Source organism: Sander lucioperca, chromosome 12 (assembly GCF_008315115.2).
Source record: "Sander lucioperca isolate FBNREF2018 chromosome 12, SLUC_FBN_1.2, whole genome shotgun sequence".
In the NCBI taxonomy this organism is placed as follows: domain Eukaryota; kingdom Metazoa; phylum Chordata; class Actinopteri; order Perciformes; family Percidae; genus Sander; species Sander lucioperca.
Window position 1 is genome coordinate 8,977,574 of NC_050184.1, and position 15,639 is coordinate 8,993,212.

The window sequence follows — 15,639 nt, forward strand, 5'->3', positions numbered from 1 at the left end:
CTTTAATGGAAATAACAGCTAGATACAAAAGGTGAGAGAGAGGGGGATGACATGCTGTAAATCATCTCAGGTTGGACTTGAACCCTAGACCTTCTGCGTCAAGGAATACTCCTCTATATATGTGCCTATTCTACCAACTGAGCTAACCCAGCCACGCGTTATTCTATTTAACCTATACAGTAGGTGGCGCAACCATGAATCAGTGGTCAGGAGTCTGATTTGCTTGAAATGTTCTATTCATTCAGTAATAGGTACTCTCCAAACAGCCAATCATCATTATCTGATGCAGATCCGGATGCAGATGTGCATATAAAAATTATATTTAAAAAAATGGATTCCTCACGACTGTGTGCCTTGGAAACGTGCAACCTGACTGTTCTGTAGTTTGTATTTTGCCTTTTCTTTTGTCACTCACTATAGACAGACAAAAGGTTTAGTATTGGCTTAAATGTTTTAATTCTGCTTCTAACCAGGCAGTCAAGGCTTTCAGACACAAACAGCCTAACAAGTAACCTATGCTGAGAAAAAAAATCTCTTTTTGCTAAAATCTCAACATACACACACATGCACACACCCTGTCCAATTATTGTGACCATGGCAACTATCAGAGATTATTGCTTCCAGTCAGCACTGCACGGCTGTAAGCCCCTCCATATCTCAGGCCTCCACACACACGCACGCACACACACACACACACACACACACACATTAATCCTTCTCTTTGTAGCCGTAGAAGCTAAAACGGTCGCCCCAGCAACCAATCTTAAAGCCCTTTAAAAGAAAAAAGGCAAACTAAAAATCCATTTTGTCATGAGGAAGTAGAAATGCATCTATCGTGTTGAATAGAATTCAATATTGAGTTTATTATATTTCAGATTTGCAAACCTATTTTATATTTGTGCAGCAGTATTTCTTTCTACATGTCTTTCTTTCACATTTCTCCATATAGATGTAGAAGCAGTAGACCAATTTTTTTTTCAGATTTAGGGTGAGGCAGAATAGCATGTGTGTGTGTGTGTGTGTGTGTGTGTGTGTGTGTGTGTGTGTGTGTGTGCGTGCGTGCGTGCGTGCGTGCGTGTGTGTGTGTGTATGCGCGCGCGCTCGTGCGTGCGTGTGTGTGTGTGTGTGTGTGTGTGTGTGTGTGTGTGTGTGTGTGTGTGTGTGTGTGTGTGTGTGTGTGTGACATTTGCAGCCAATCCTCTGTCCCAGCGTTAGCCCAGGGATTGTGCATGTGATGGGGGAGGGAGAGATGCCTCAAGGACTCTTCCTATTTCTGTCCTACACACACACACACACACACACACACAGACATTGATGACACACACACACAAACAAACACTATGTTGGCCTGAGCACAAATGGCAGCTGGCAAAGCAGCCCAAGCCAAGCATGAAAATATGAGGAACTTTCTCTGTCCTCTGGCTGGTTTCTGAATTTAGACCTCTCATCCAGGTTGCATTTTTTTGTTTTGCAATGCTGCTCGTAAACTATTGTCTTGGATTTACCATACTTGTCTTTGTGTGACAATTTCAATCAGCCTTGAAAAAAAAATCAACTATGTTTGCTTTATCCGTAATTAACAGAAACGTTCAATTTTCTTCTTTTTTTTTTAAGATCGAAAATCGCGGTGAGATAAATGCCTTGATTTTTCAGCCTTCCTGCCACAGCGGGTTACATTCAGCAGGCTGCAAAAATGTGATGACACTTTTGCTCAGCCGTGTCACTGCAGATTATGGAGGCAAAGACGAAGTGCTTCGTATTCTTGAGGATCAGAGCTGAAGTGGAGAAGAAATAACCTAACTCCCTCCCGAGATTGTTTTCACTGTGCAGCTATTTAGTAAATGTAGCCCACTACAAGACAATAACTAATATAGCTATTAGATAAAGTGCATGGTGTGTTAAATGGGCGGACTCTTATTTTTTCACTCTTTAATTCTGGGAAAGAAAAAAAGGCCAAGGAGTAGTCTGACCTGTTTTGTCTTTTGTATCTCAGGAGCTGTCCGTGGTGCTGTCTGTGCTCTGCACCATGGCAGCTGCACGATACGTTCATCATATCAGCAACGAGTTGCATCCCTTCACAGCCTGCTGAACATGCTCATCTGGAATCAAGCTGTTAAATGAGCTAGAAACTTGAAATCTGTACACGTATGCGTTCGTGAGAAATTCAAGCACACAGGTCTGAATAAATAGTGCAATTATTTAAATGTTTTCATACGGCCTATTTTGTATAGAAATACTTGAATTGTTTTTGACGTCTGTTTTTAAAATGAAAATGTGTGAGAACAATAATAAAACAATATTGGAAGATGCATTACAACATTTTATGTTGGGAAAAGGTTACATGTATATTTTAGAAAGACAATGACATCATTCCTTAAAAAGATTAGCCTACCCGTGGAATATTAGGCCTTTTATCTTACGGAAAATACGACTCTCGAATAGGCCTATGTGATTGCACGCTATCTCGGAGTGTAGGATATGCTGCAGTCCGCGTGCTTCATTTCACAAATGTAATTTGCTTTCACATGTTAAAACACAGTTGAGAATGTCAGGCGGAACAGGTAAAACAATTTCTAACGAAAGAAATTAGATCATTGTTGCACTAATAGGCATATGGCGTTAATTGTATTTGCGGCATATATCGCAGATACAGCTGCAGATAAATGTAAATAATTATAAATATATTTTTCTAATTCAATAAATCTTAATAAGTTGACGCAGGGGTCTTGTTAGATATTTATTAAGCTGCATCACGCGCGTTGTTTGTTGATGTCAGTGCCTCTCCACCTGTTGACAGAAAGCAGGTGAAATGTTTGATCTCTTCATTCATGCATAATGTCACGAGCAATTCTACTTAAATGACCTGTCCGTTTTCTTTTCGTGATCACTCTGCCGGTGAATTAAAGTCTCTCTCTCTCTCTCTCTCTCTCTCTCTCTCTCTCTCTCTCTCTCTCTCTGCCATCCGTGACAGTTCTGCTGTGCGCGAGATGTTGCACTGGCACTCTATGCGCGGACACGTGCACGCTCCTCTCTCTCTCTCTTCTCTTTCGGTGATGCAGTCATAGATTCCAGCACTCGCGCTGTCACCAACAAGACCCCCAACTGACAAAAAAAATGCTAAATTGTCTTTTTTAACGACAAATGAGGACACATTTTCGTTTTTGTCTCTGTTTTTTGGGCGGTTCCTCATTGAGGCAGATGCCAGGGAGTGTTTTTCGAGGGAGTAATATGGATGGGCAAACCAAGAAAAGCGGCTGAGGATTGTTAACGGTTTGGGTGAAACGGTTGCCTTTAGAGGGCTGGTTACTTTGCGACGACATCGAAGAGGAAACAGGCATGACTTTACAGTAGCAGTTATAAAAAAACAAAAACAAATCATCACCCTGCACGCATCTGCCTCTGCTTTTTACTCAGCAATAACATTTTCTGTTGAAGAACGTATTTTACTCGGGTAAAGATGGCTCACCTAATACGACACAAGATCACCAACAAGCTGACCAATGCGGCCCACACGGTGTCCAACAAATCTCAGGCCAAGGTCAGTGGGGTGTTCGCCCGAATGGGCTTCCAGGCCGCGACGGACGAGGAGGGTTTGGGTTTCGCCGAGTGCGACGACTTGGATTATGATTACAGGCAAGGGATGAAAATGGATGTTATTCAAGGAGAAGAGGAAGGGGGGCCCACGGAGGGAGAGGGGGAGCTGGATGGAGACAGCCACTACCAGAGAGACGGCACCGGACCCAGGCCCTCGACCCTGAAGATTGGAGGCTCTCTGGATGAGGATAAGCCAAAAATCACGTCATGGGAAGCTGGCTGGAACGTCACCAATGCCATTCAGGTACACTGTGATTACTGTCATCTTGCATGAGTGCATGCAAAAAATACCATGTGCTGCACGGTTCAGGCCTGCAACTGGTCCAAAAGTCACCTTGAAGATTTTCATATTTATATTTTAGATTTTATCTAGAGTAGGCTGGTCTGGGGATGCGCAGAATTTCAGTCCAAGATATGAATAAAGCAATATGTTCAATATTGTCGAAACAATTATGTTGAGCTTTAAATGTAGGCTATTTAAAAGTGCTAAATGTTACCATAATTAAATGCAGGCTTCACTGTGTATTTCATGGTTTTGAGAGTGAATTCATTGCAGCCAATGGGTGTTAGAATTTATTTATTCAAATCTTTTTATCAGTGGAGCTGCAGGCAGGGCCTGTGCGACTTTGATAGCCCTGAGGCTGAATAGCGCCCACGTGCTTATCAGCGTCTCCATCAAATTTAAATTGTGATCAAATTAATTTAAAATTTCGTTTTTTAAATTGTCTTTTTAATGCCTTAATTCGAAGTCTATAGCCGATGAGCGAACGAAAGGCCTTTTTCAAGGGCGAGGCGAATGAGAAAATAATTGTGAGGCAGACATTGGAAATTAATCAGCTGGGATAAATCAAACACTTAGGCTATGCATTGCATTGTTATCTTAATGTGCAAAAAAAAATAATAATAATAAAAATAAAGTGTTTTGTTCCTGTTATTGTGTAAGATGTGAGCTGTGTGAGCCAGTCATTGCATGCCTGGGCTGGCTCTGCCTGTCACTGCGATGTGGGCCTCGTCCATCACCCCTCAATGCGCTTCTCTGTCCGCAGGGTATGTTCGTCCTCGGCCTGCCGTACGCCATCCTCCACGGTGGCTACCTCGGTCTCTTCCTCATTATCTTCGCGGCTGTGGTGTGCTGCTACACAGGGAAAATCCTCATCGCGTGTCTGTACGAGGAGAACGAGGACGGCATAAAGGTGCGCGTGAGGGACACCTACGTGGACATCGCCAATGCCTGCTGCGCGCCCCGCTTCCCAGCGCTGGGCGGGCACATTGTGAACGTGGCTCAGATCATCGAGCTGGTCATGACCTGTATTCTTTACGTTGTGGTCAGCGGCAACCTGATGGTCAACAGTTTCCCGGGGTTCCCCGTCTCCCAGAAAGCTTGGTCTGTGGTGGCCACGGTCGCGCTCCTGCCTTGCGCGTTCCTGAAGAACCTCAAGGCCGTGTCCAAGTTCAGCATGCTCTGCACTCTGGCGCACTTCGTCATCAACATCCTCGTGGTGGCCTACTGCCTCTCCAGGGCACGCGACTGGGCCTGGGACAAGGTCAAGTTTTACATCGATGTGAAGAAGTTCCCCATTTCAATTGGCATCATCGTGTTCAGCTACACCTCCCAGATCTTCCTCCCCTCCCTGGAGGGAAACATGCAGAAGCCCAACGAGTTCCACTGTATGATGGAGTGGACTCACATCGCAGCCTGCGTCCTCAAGGGCCTCTTCGCTCTCGTGGCCTACTTGACTTGGGCAGACGCCACCAAAGAGGTCATCACGGATAACCTGCCTTCAACCATCCGGGCCGTGGTCAACCTCTTCCTCGTCGCCAAGGCGCTGCTGTCTTACCCGCTGCCGTTTTTTGCTGCAGTTGAGGTTCTGGAGAAAAGTTTTTTCCAGGACGGCGGGAGAGCCCTCTTCCCTGACTGCTACGGGCCTACTGGGCAGTTGAAATCATGGGGTCTGGGCCTTCGAATTGCCCTGGTAGTCTTCACCTTGCTTATGGCCGTCTTTGTCCCCCATTTCGCCCTCCTTATGGGTTTAACTGGGAGCCTCACCGGCGCTGGCCTATGTTTCCTCCTGCCAAGCCTCTTCCACCTGAAGCTCCAGTGGAGGAATCTCCTGTGGCACCACGTCTTCTTCGACGTTGCCATTTTTGTTATCGGGGGCATATGCGCCATATCTGGCCTAATTCACTCGGTTGAAGGGCTCATAGAGGCGTATAGGTACAATATCCACGAATGAGAGCTTCAGAGATGACCTTTTTCGAATGGTGATGATGATGTCCTAAAATGCCGCACTCTGGCAGGTTGTCGTGACGCAGACCTTATCAAAACATCATGTTAACCACTTGACAAATAAGCTCATGGGGAGGATTATTTGTGTGAAATGTAGCCTACATCTTTTATTTTGCCTTCGTGATAATGTGCAATAATAAACTCTACAGTCATAGTGTAAAGTAGTCATTCCAGAAAACATGGTTCATTAACTGGACAGAGGAACATAACCTCCGCATGGAAGGGGGTGATTAAATATGCGGGCATTAACCAGCCTGCCCAGGTATCAGTCTTCATGCAAAGTTGTCAAAGATCCAGTGAAAATGTCCGCCATGGGTCTTACTGTCAGTGTGTACGTGTTTATATCTGGGGAATTAAATATGTGAAAAACAATGAAGTGAATATGTTATTATTGGTTTTTGAGCTGCTCATTAATCCCACTTCAGACAAAATACAAGGCACCCATCAGATCATATAGTGCTCTGTGGATTATAATAAACCATGAATAACTAATGTGTAGTTGTTTGAACAGATTTTTTTTTTTTAAACTTATTTTGTGTTTTATCTTCCATCTTATGCCTATAGTAGTCCTCATTGGCTCGTTTGTTTTCTTGGTGTTTCAAGTGTCATTCTGGATGAAGTGAATTTAAAGTGCAAGCAAGTGGGTCCTAATTGTGTTATATGAAAAATGTCCATCTGATAATATTCTCTTCCTATTGAACTTGTTAATTGTGATTTAATGGTGTGTGAGACAAAGAGTATTTGTTGAATTAAGAGATAAATAAATCAAATATTTTATGGCTGGTGATTCTAATGTTTCCTTGAAATGTAGCCAGGGATGACTGAGAAGCCTTAACCAATTTTACTTTCTCTTTTATTTTTGTTGTTCTGGTCTCTGTTTAACTTCCTCTTAAAAAGGTTAATTAGGCTTCCCCTTTCTTAAAAGTGATAGCATGCAGCTACATTTGCCTTTTTAAACAATTCATGACAGGGTGCGGAGTCCTCCAAAAAAGCATATAGCAGACTGCGTGAAAACCTGGCACTGTTGATATCAACGATATCATCGTAGTCAGATTGGCACCTCCAAGCACACCTATGACTTCAGAATGTCAGTCAGCAGATCCTTTTCACTTCCTTTTTTCTGTTAGTCAGCCATGACAGGCATTTATTCTAAGTATAAGGATGTTGTTCAAAAAACATATTTCTTATAAAATTAATTATTAATTATCAATCTACCTTCGAAAACACTGATAATGGCTATTGTACTTCAGACTGTATGCATATGTATTCCAACACTGTATCTCCTATGACATTGACTCTGTTTAGAATGTGTTTTTCTACACACTAACAATTATTTGATTAATGCAGACAGAGCAAACAATAGTTTCCTCTTTTTCACACACAAACACACACACACACAAACCAATGCAGCAGTCTTATTCAAGGTTATAGTCAGAGCTCAGGAAGTTTCACTTCTCAGTACAACAGGAAGCTGCAGAAGACTAAATGGCAAAGAAACAGTAAAGACGCTTGTTCAGGAGCTGACATTCAACTTGGCAAATACCGTACACTTCATCCTGCAGTATTTCAGGTATGCTACATAATATCACTACGACAAGTTTACTGAGAATAACGTTTTATTATAATTTATATTTTACACTAAAATGTGAATGCCTCAGTAGTTCTTTGACTGTGCAGTTGTGTCAAGACATTCATGCTAAGATGTTGTATTTGGTGTATTGCTTGCACCACAGGGGACCCAGGAAAATGCTTCCACCTGTGATAGTAATGTTCATGCTCGTCTCTTTTACCTGTGGAGAAAATCCTGCAATTCAAGTCACCCTGACTGACAAAGGACTTCAGTACGGTAAGGCTATGTGAGATGGTGTTATTCACTCAGTTAAGTTTATTTAAACACAAATGAACTGCTTCATGGGGTGTTAGATTGCTTTGTAGCTACATTAGTCTTTTCCTAAAGAACCCAACAAAAGTCTACATGAGACATGTTTCATTAACAACTGTTTAAAACTGTACACATGTGCTGTTCGTCCCAGGAAAGAATGTAGGTACAGGATGGGTTCAGGAGAAGCTGCCGCTTGTCACTCTTCCTGACATCAATGGTAAAATCGGCTACGGCATCATTGTCATAGACTACACACTAACAGGGTAGGATTACATTTGACATTCTTGAATATGGAGGTGTCTTTTCTTTAACAGGCTACTTGATTTAATTTATTAAACAATTTAGCATTACTGTGTCCTCACACCTATCTACATTTTGCTCCCCATTTGCACTAGCATCACCATAACAAAGTGTGACCTGCCAGAGCCATCTGTTCAGTTCTATCAGGACATCGGAGGATTCAAGACATCCATCTCTGGCCTCAGTGTGGCATTAACTGGCGGGTGGTTGACAAACTTTGGCATAATGTGAGTTTTCCCAGATCTCTGCCCTACATGTAAACTCCTGTTCAATCAAGGTCTTTAGTGATATTTGTCAGGTTTTCCATTTGGGCAAAAGACAAATCTTCAGCACCTGAAATAATCTAATTATCCTAAAGTGAGTACTTAGGTTACTTCAGTTTGAAATGTTGAAAGAGAACTTTACATTAAGGCTAAATGAGGAAGTGATATTAAAATTCAAAATACCCTTTGTGCTTTGTCTGATGTCAATTAGAGAAGTGTGTTTCTTTCAAAAGGTATCATGTCAATGTTTCCATTGCCGTATTGTTTAACTCCTGTGCTCTTGTGTAGAACATCATTGGCTATTTTCTTACAGATGAGAAATCCACCTGTTCACTTATGCCACACGTCCTCCTTGCTTTTTACAGTAAATTAAAGTTGAAGACTTATAGACCGACTTATAAGTCACAAAATAATCATTACACTGTAGTGTAGTAGTGTATAGTGTAGTGTGAGTCAGATTAGTTAGGTGGTGTTAGCAATGTAGACAGTGATCAGTGGTGTGTGTGATCAATATACCATGCATCTTAAAAACTGGCACAAAATGTGTTGCGCACATTCACACTCCAAAAGGAAGAAACTAGTGATTTTGGTATCTTCCTTTTCTTTCGCCCAGCACCATGAGACCACTTTGGGTATCAATATATAACTACACTGTCCCAGTTCATGTTGAGTGTGAAAGTAACAGCTAACTGGGGATATTATTAGGCCAGTTTGAACATGCAGTTTATATCAAAGTATATAGAATTAAGGAATAAAGTGAACAAGGTATATGGACTACAAAACTATGGCCATTTTTTAATTGGCATTTGAATGTAACTTTTTTTTACTCCAGATTTATTATTTGGTCACTAATGATTGAAGTGTTAGTAAGTTGCTATGCCAGCAATGATACATTGCCATTTAAATGTACTGTAAACAAGAAAGCAAGGGAGGGAAACAACACAAAAGAAAAAACAAACAGGGAATATTACTTTCATAATAAAGGTAGATTTTGCAGGTGTTATTTAAAATGCATAATATGTTGTAACTTGGACAAGTCACTGAGGTTAGTCTGCTGATTTCATGTGTTTATGTGTATGTACACACACATGCAGGGGCATTGGAGATGTATGTTGCATGTATAAATGTTCACCAATTTGTACTCTGTCTTTTCAGACATGACGGGGGATCATTCAACATGGCTATATTTAATATGGATTTGACCTCTGTAGTGGAGCTGGGGAAAGATGCTAACGGGCATCTGTCCATCACCAGTGTCCACTGTGATGCTCAGATTGGAGATGAGAACATACAATTTCACGGTGGAGCTAGGTACAGTAGAACAGAGATATTACGAGAGAAGAGAAGGGGTGATACTGATGCCGTGATATAAGCCTTGCCTTTTTATTTGTCAATAGTTGGATGTTCCAGAAGTTTGTGGATTATTTCAAGGGGCATATCAAGGGCGAAATAGAGGGCACAGTAAGTGTTTCTCTATATCTTTGTCACATTTATCAGTGGATGCTCTGTATATGCTGTATGGTCATCAGATCAGGTAAAACCTATTGTACAGAGTTTTAGTGGTGAGCATTGCAGGATATTTGCCTTGTTGTTTCCTCCATAGATCTGCCCTTATGTGAAGGAATCCATTGAAACCTTGGAGTACCACCTACAGGCCATGAACGGTATTGAAGAAGTCTACATCTAATATAACAATAAAATAGAATGTAGGCCCTGCATGTTCATAGCAGTTACATAGTCTTTACTTTAAGCCAAAACTAGCACTAACAGTCAGTGGAATCTATAAATAGATAATTCAGTCTACAAATGATTTCTACTCTTATCAGTTTCCTTTGATGTGGCTGAAGCCTTGACTTTTGACCTCTCTCTCACCGGCGTACCCCTCATTAATGCTTCAAGTATGAATCTGGGTCTTAAGGTAAGAAACACACAATCTACAATCTACTGTGCAAGTCCCCTGACATTTGGCAACATCATGTATAAACACACACCTATACGTTTGTCCAACCCGCTTTGGCAACCATCATCTATAATGAGGGCTTGTGCCAAAACCTGTGAAAAGAAATTATAACAACAACAACAATTGATCAAAAGCTGTAATTGATCATTTGCAACTCTCTTTATTTAAAGGGAGAGTTGAAAGATATCAAAACTCACACAGACCCCCCCTTTGAGGCCCAGCCTTTCACCCTGCCTGAGCAGCCTGGCTACATGTTGTCAATGGGCCTGTCTGAATTCACTCTGAACTCTGCCTCATATGGACTCTACTCAGCTGGATGGCTTAAGGCCCTAATCACTGACAGCATGGTAAGTGCACCTGAAACTCAAGCATTGATCAAAGTTACAAAAAAAAGTTAGGTAAGGTTACATCTTCATCATTCTTTATCAACATTGTTTTTAATCACTTTTGACCTGTTTGTGGGCATTTGCCCTTTAATGATGATTAATGAGTGTAGCACCTTGGTTGAGATGGGTGTATCTTCACGTAGCCAACGCCCCTTTTACGCACAATCACACCTGTTGATGATTCTTATTAAGGGCTTCATTGCCCATTCTCTCCAAGGACTCTGATGAAGATGTAACCTTACATCGAAACGTTAGTCACTGTTATGCACCTTAAAAACTAAAACTATAAAGTAAGAAGACAATTGTGTTGCACCAGCAATTCTTTTTTTTACTTTACACTGTTTTGTCCTGCCTTGGTTGCACCGGATTAATGTGGTCTGCAGAAGTGCAGAGAACTCACTCTTTTTTTACTCAAGCATTGATCACTTTCTGCCCTAATACTATGTCTGTGTTTAAGAAATGTTGTTTCATTGTCTCAGATACCTTCACACTTCCCTGTGCACCTAAATACCAGCTCAATGGGGCCTTACATTCCTCAGGTATGTGTCAATCTGTATCAAGGCAACACTGACGAGTTTTATTAACTCACAGTATGAATAGGTTTATGTCAGTCAGCATGCATCTAGTGTCACAGATCGGGATCAACTCAGTTTTCTTTCTTAAAATGTGGCTTCTATAGGGAGTAAATGTGTTAAATAAAAAATGCAGGGCACATTGTATCTGAGAATTAAGTTCTTTTATAGGTATGATTATTTAACATTTGATTTGCTGTTTGCATTATATTATACTTATGATATCAACATTTATCAACTGACTAGGTGAAAAAGTTGCTGTAATGCCAAAGCCACCAAGAACACCCAACTCTGCTAAAACTGCATTTATATTTAGTATTCAGAAAGCAGTGCTGCTTCTAAAATGTATTATCATACCTCTAAAACACATCAAATCTATTTACATTCATGGAATCGTTATATTATGTAAAAAGCATATATAATGTCAATTACATTCAGTGATCAAAAATGACATTTGGTGTTTAAACACTGTCATTCACACTGTTATGTGCCATATTCCTCTTTATCTTGACCTGAGTTACTGATTACTTGCACTTGTTAAACTGACATGTTCCTCCCGTACTAGTCTACTTTGCAACCAGCGCTCAAATTAGGATGTCCCATTGACGGGACACTAAAACTTGGGACACAAAGATACAGTGTCTGGGACAATTCCCGGACAGTAGAGAAACTCATTACAAATGCAATTATTACTGTATGTGTCATGGAATACATATTTTAATTACTATCAAAGACTGTGATGCAGAGAAGGCAGTCACCAAGAAAAGTGTTTTTGCAGAATATTATGATGTCACAGTGAAGTTGACCTTTGACTTTTTTTTTTATATAAAATGGCGCAGAGGAATACAAAATCATTGTGTTTGATTCTTTGGGTCAAAGTGGTCTACAAATAGTCAACCCGGTTGGGATCTAAATCGTGGCTGCACATAGACCCTGTAAAAGAAATGAAACTACATTTTTATTTAGCATGTGTCTATTTTAAACTTCCAGATAATTTCAACTGTTCACAACAATTCACTCTGTACTGTTCATGAAAACATGTTCTTTAAGTTGTCATAATAATACAGTAATTAATGTTTACCACCCCCTTTTTCATACTGCAGCTTCCCAAGATGTTTCCTGGTCTGCTAATGAATCTGCAGATTTATGCCAGAGAGTTGCCGATGTTTTCCTTCCATCCCGGTGTTGTTAAACTGGGCTTTCAGGGCGCTGCTAAAGCTTTCGCCATCCAGCCAAATGGTACCCAGACCCCACTGTTCAAACTCAATGTTGTGAGTACTTTTGTGTTCTCAATATGCAAGTGTCTTTGTTTTTACTATGTATGTCAAAAATGCATCAAAGTAGTTGTAGTGGATATTAAATAAGTATATTAACACCTTATAGGAGCCTAGTATGGTGTTATATTTGTGCCGTAACACATTTTTTGCAAGCACATCAATTTTATTTTGTAGAGAAATTTTTAGAACTCAAAGAATCATTTCATTTGAGCAAACACAATTCTAGACAAAATGAATACATGCAGGTGTTTGTGTGTTCTGGACAACAAGTCACTTCATTGTAATGTTGATGTCATCATTCAGTCCAGTGTAGATTACATTAGTCATCTGGTACAACTAAGAAGCTGTGCACTGTCCCTGGGAAATAAACAATAAATAAATAAATACAATTATATATCAAGCAACAATGCTAAACATTTCCTGGTTCCAGTTCTCAAATGGGAGATTTCTGACATGCCATAGACTAAACAATGAATTGATCAACTAGGAAAAACAACTGACAGTTTAATGGTAATTAAAATAATGATTGGTTGCAGCTGTAATTTAAACCTCTTTCTTTCAGGACTCAGAATTCAGCGGTAAAGTGCAGATTGTTGGTGGAAGACTGAACGGCTCCATATCATTGGATAAGTGAGCATCACCACGTTTTAAAACACACACCTGTGCATGAGTTCACAAACTCAAACTTAAAGTAATAATGATATTTCCTTCTTATAAACAGTTATACACTGACGCTGGCGGCGAGTGAAGTGGGAGCTTTTAAGGTGCATAACTAAATCACATATGTTAGTCACAGGCAGCCTTATGTGTGCACAAACTGAGGAGAATCAAACAGTGACTGTATGGAATCACGTTTCTCTTTGCAGACTGATGCTTTAGAACGCTTTACGAGGGCGGGGATGATGATGGCCTTATCAAAACTGAACGGTAAGTCACAGTTACATGTTTTTGCGTTCAGTTTTCTGAGAGCGTGACATGAAAGATTAGTAGCTCCACTCCAGTCATCACTATTGCTCCGAAGATATATTAAAGCAGCCATATTATGCTCATTTTCAGGTTCATAATTGTATTTTAAGGTTGTACCAGAATAGGTTTACATGGTTTAATTTTCAAAAAACACCATATTTGTGTTGTACTGCAGTGCTCTCTCTCACTGCTGCAGATCCTCTTTTCACCTGGTCTCTGTTTTAGCTACAGAGTGAGACCTCTTTTCTTCTTCTTCTTCTTCTGTACTATCTTTGATTGCACTGCACATGTGCAGTAGCTCAGATGTAGATCATGTCAGCTAGCTAGCTCCATAGACAGTAAAAGAAAGGCTGTTTCTACAACTTTGCTCAGTTACAAGGCAGGATTAGCTGGGAGACTTCTAAATGAGGGCGCACATGGAAGTAGTTCCTTTTGTAGATTATGGTGAACTTGTGTGTGTTGTAGCAGTGCTTTGCTATTGAGAACGAGGTAGCATGCTAGCGTTAGCATTAGCGTTAGCATGCTAACGAGCTAATGGTTGCGGTTAGCCTGCTCGTTTCGGCTTGTGACGTCACAAGCCCTGCCGATTTTGAACAGCTCACCCAGAGACTGAAGGCAGGACACATTCAGAAACCGTATCTCACTCTAAACAGCATGGATGGATTTTTTTCAAAGTTTGTATGTGTGTGGAAGCACCAGAGACACAACATAACACCCCAAATCCCAGAAAAAGTGATTTTTTCATAATATGGGCACTTTGTTTTTTTTCTTCTTCTGTCTGCTTTGCTCGAGGACATCTGTACAGAAATTGGCAGTGTAGGCTTGTTTTATTATTCCACTCATCTTGGGGCAACTAAATGCTTATAATGTTCACCATGAATCTATTTGTTATCTTCATCACAATAAACTACAGTAACACAGAGGAATACAACACATTTTGATCTTTAGAATATGCCCATACAATACTGTACTGATCCAACATACTGAACATAATGTATGTGTGCTCTACATTGTCCTTGTTTTGACATATACGTTTCTGTTTCAGGATCACTGCGCAAAGGTGTTGATTTACCCAGAATGAGACACGCACAGCTGGTTAACACAGTTCTGAGTGTGAAAGAGGTCAGTGTTAGTGAAAATATTACATAATAGTAGTTATTACGTAATATTATATTATATTATATAGTTAGGTTAATGTTTGCCTTTTGGAGGACATCTTAATTAGAGCAGAAAGTGTTGTTGGGCTGACCATTGTCTTTATTCCTAACAGGGATTCATAGCCGTCTTTTCAGATGCTCAGGTGCTGATCTGATAGACGGAGGCTTCAACTGACAAACATCGATGCTCTTCATCTCAGTTAGGATTCTTAAACTTTAAACAAGTAAACAACCTGGATTTGTTTACATCTACAGCCTTCACGTCAACAGTGATTAAGCCTGCAGTTCATTTTTTAGAAATGCTTATAAAGTGGTATTCAGCCTCAAATCATTTAGCCTTAATGTAAAGTTCTAACCTTTTTTAACACAATGTACTAACATTAAATATATTTTTGTGTGTGTGCATTCCGACATAGCTAATTAAAGGGGTTGAAAATCTTATACATAATTTCCACTAATAGTAAATTTGATTTTAAAGCCACTTTTTATAGGATTTGTATTTCATTATTTTGTCTTTCAAATTCCTCTCATGGCTCAAGGTTTTGTTTGTAGAAAAATTAGACATGGTCTATTACAGCATGCTATAACAAATGGGCCATTGTTCATACTACCACCAGAGGGCACCACATTTGAAATATACAGAAATGTGTAGAAATACAGGGTTAGGATTCTACAGAACAGCAGTACTGCATGGGGAAATAATTAAAATGTTATGCAATCTTTGACCCCCAGGAATAAGAATCTTCTTTTATCTGCATTTTTCATTTAAGAACCAATTTAGTGGTATTGTGAAATAAATGAAATATAAATGTTTTTGTTTTATACATTTCTCACATAGCTATCATGGTAGACTCATCAATAACTGCCAGGAGCCAATTACCTGTTACAATAAATAAATGCTTCAGAGAAATATTACCAATTGAACTTAATGCCTCTCCTTGCACACTGGACAGGTTGCTTAAAAGGGTCCACTTTTTTAGGTTTGGGAAAAACAC

General features: G+C 40.2%; 2 protein-coding genes across 2 annotated transcripts; both read left to right on the plus strand.

Annotated features, from left to right (window-relative positions):
* The first annotated feature begins 3,015 nt into the window (after window positions 1–3,015).
* On the plus strand, window positions 3,016–6,668 carry LOC116040999 (vesicular inhibitory amino acid transporter-like). Its single transcript, XM_031286772.2, has 2 exons — window positions 3,016–3,838; window positions 4,641–6,668. Exons 1-2 carry the CDS (start codon window positions 3,458–3,460, stop codon window positions 5,826–5,828), a joined length of 1,569 nt encoding a protein of 522 aa, XP_031142632.1. The 5' UTR covers window positions 3,016–3,457; the 3' UTR covers window positions 5,829–6,668.
* A 613-nt stretch (window positions 6,669–7,281) lies between these two features.
* bpifcl (BPI fold containing family C, like) lies at window positions 7,282–15,443 on the plus strand. The gene is made up of 16 exons (XM_031286400.2): window positions 7,282–7,451; window positions 7,615–7,727; window positions 7,915–8,026; window positions 8,159–8,290; window positions 9,482–9,637; window positions 9,724–9,787; window positions 9,930–9,990; window positions 10,153–10,244; window positions 10,457–10,633; window positions 11,152–11,211; window positions 12,348–12,515; window positions 13,084–13,151; window positions 13,243–13,285; window positions 13,388–13,448; window positions 14,533–14,609; window positions 14,758–15,443. Exons 2-16 carry the CDS (start codon window positions 7,628–7,630, stop codon window positions 14,797–14,799), a joined length of 1,413 nt encoding a protein of 470 aa, XP_031142260.1. The 5' UTR covers window positions 7,282–7,451; window positions 7,615–7,627; the 3' UTR covers window positions 14,800–15,443.
* Window positions 15,444–15,639: the final 196 nt, after the last annotated feature.

Excerpts from the sequence above, each read along its gene's own strand:
- LOC116040999 (XM_031286772.2), top strand. The coding sequence starts at position 3,458 with ATGGCTCACCTAATACGACACAAGATCACCAACAAGCTGACCAATGCG. Across the intron at positions 3,839-4,640 it reads ACGTCACCAATGCCATTCAG|GGTATGTTCGTCCTCGGCCT; the intron begins GTACACTGTGAT and ends CTCTGTCCGCAG.
- bpifcl (XM_031286400.2), top strand. The coding sequence starts at position 7,628 with ATGCTTCCACCTGTGATAGTAATGTTCATGCTCGTCTCTTTTACCTGT. Across the intron at positions 9,788-9,929 it reads AGGGCGAAATAGAGGGCACA|ATCTGCCCTTATGTGAAGGA; the intron begins GTAAGTGTTTCT and ends TTTCCTCCATAG. Across the intron at positions 10,634-11,151 it reads CCCTAATCACTGACAGCATG|ATACCTTCACACTTCCCTGT; the intron begins GTAAGTGCACCT and ends TCATTGTCTCAG.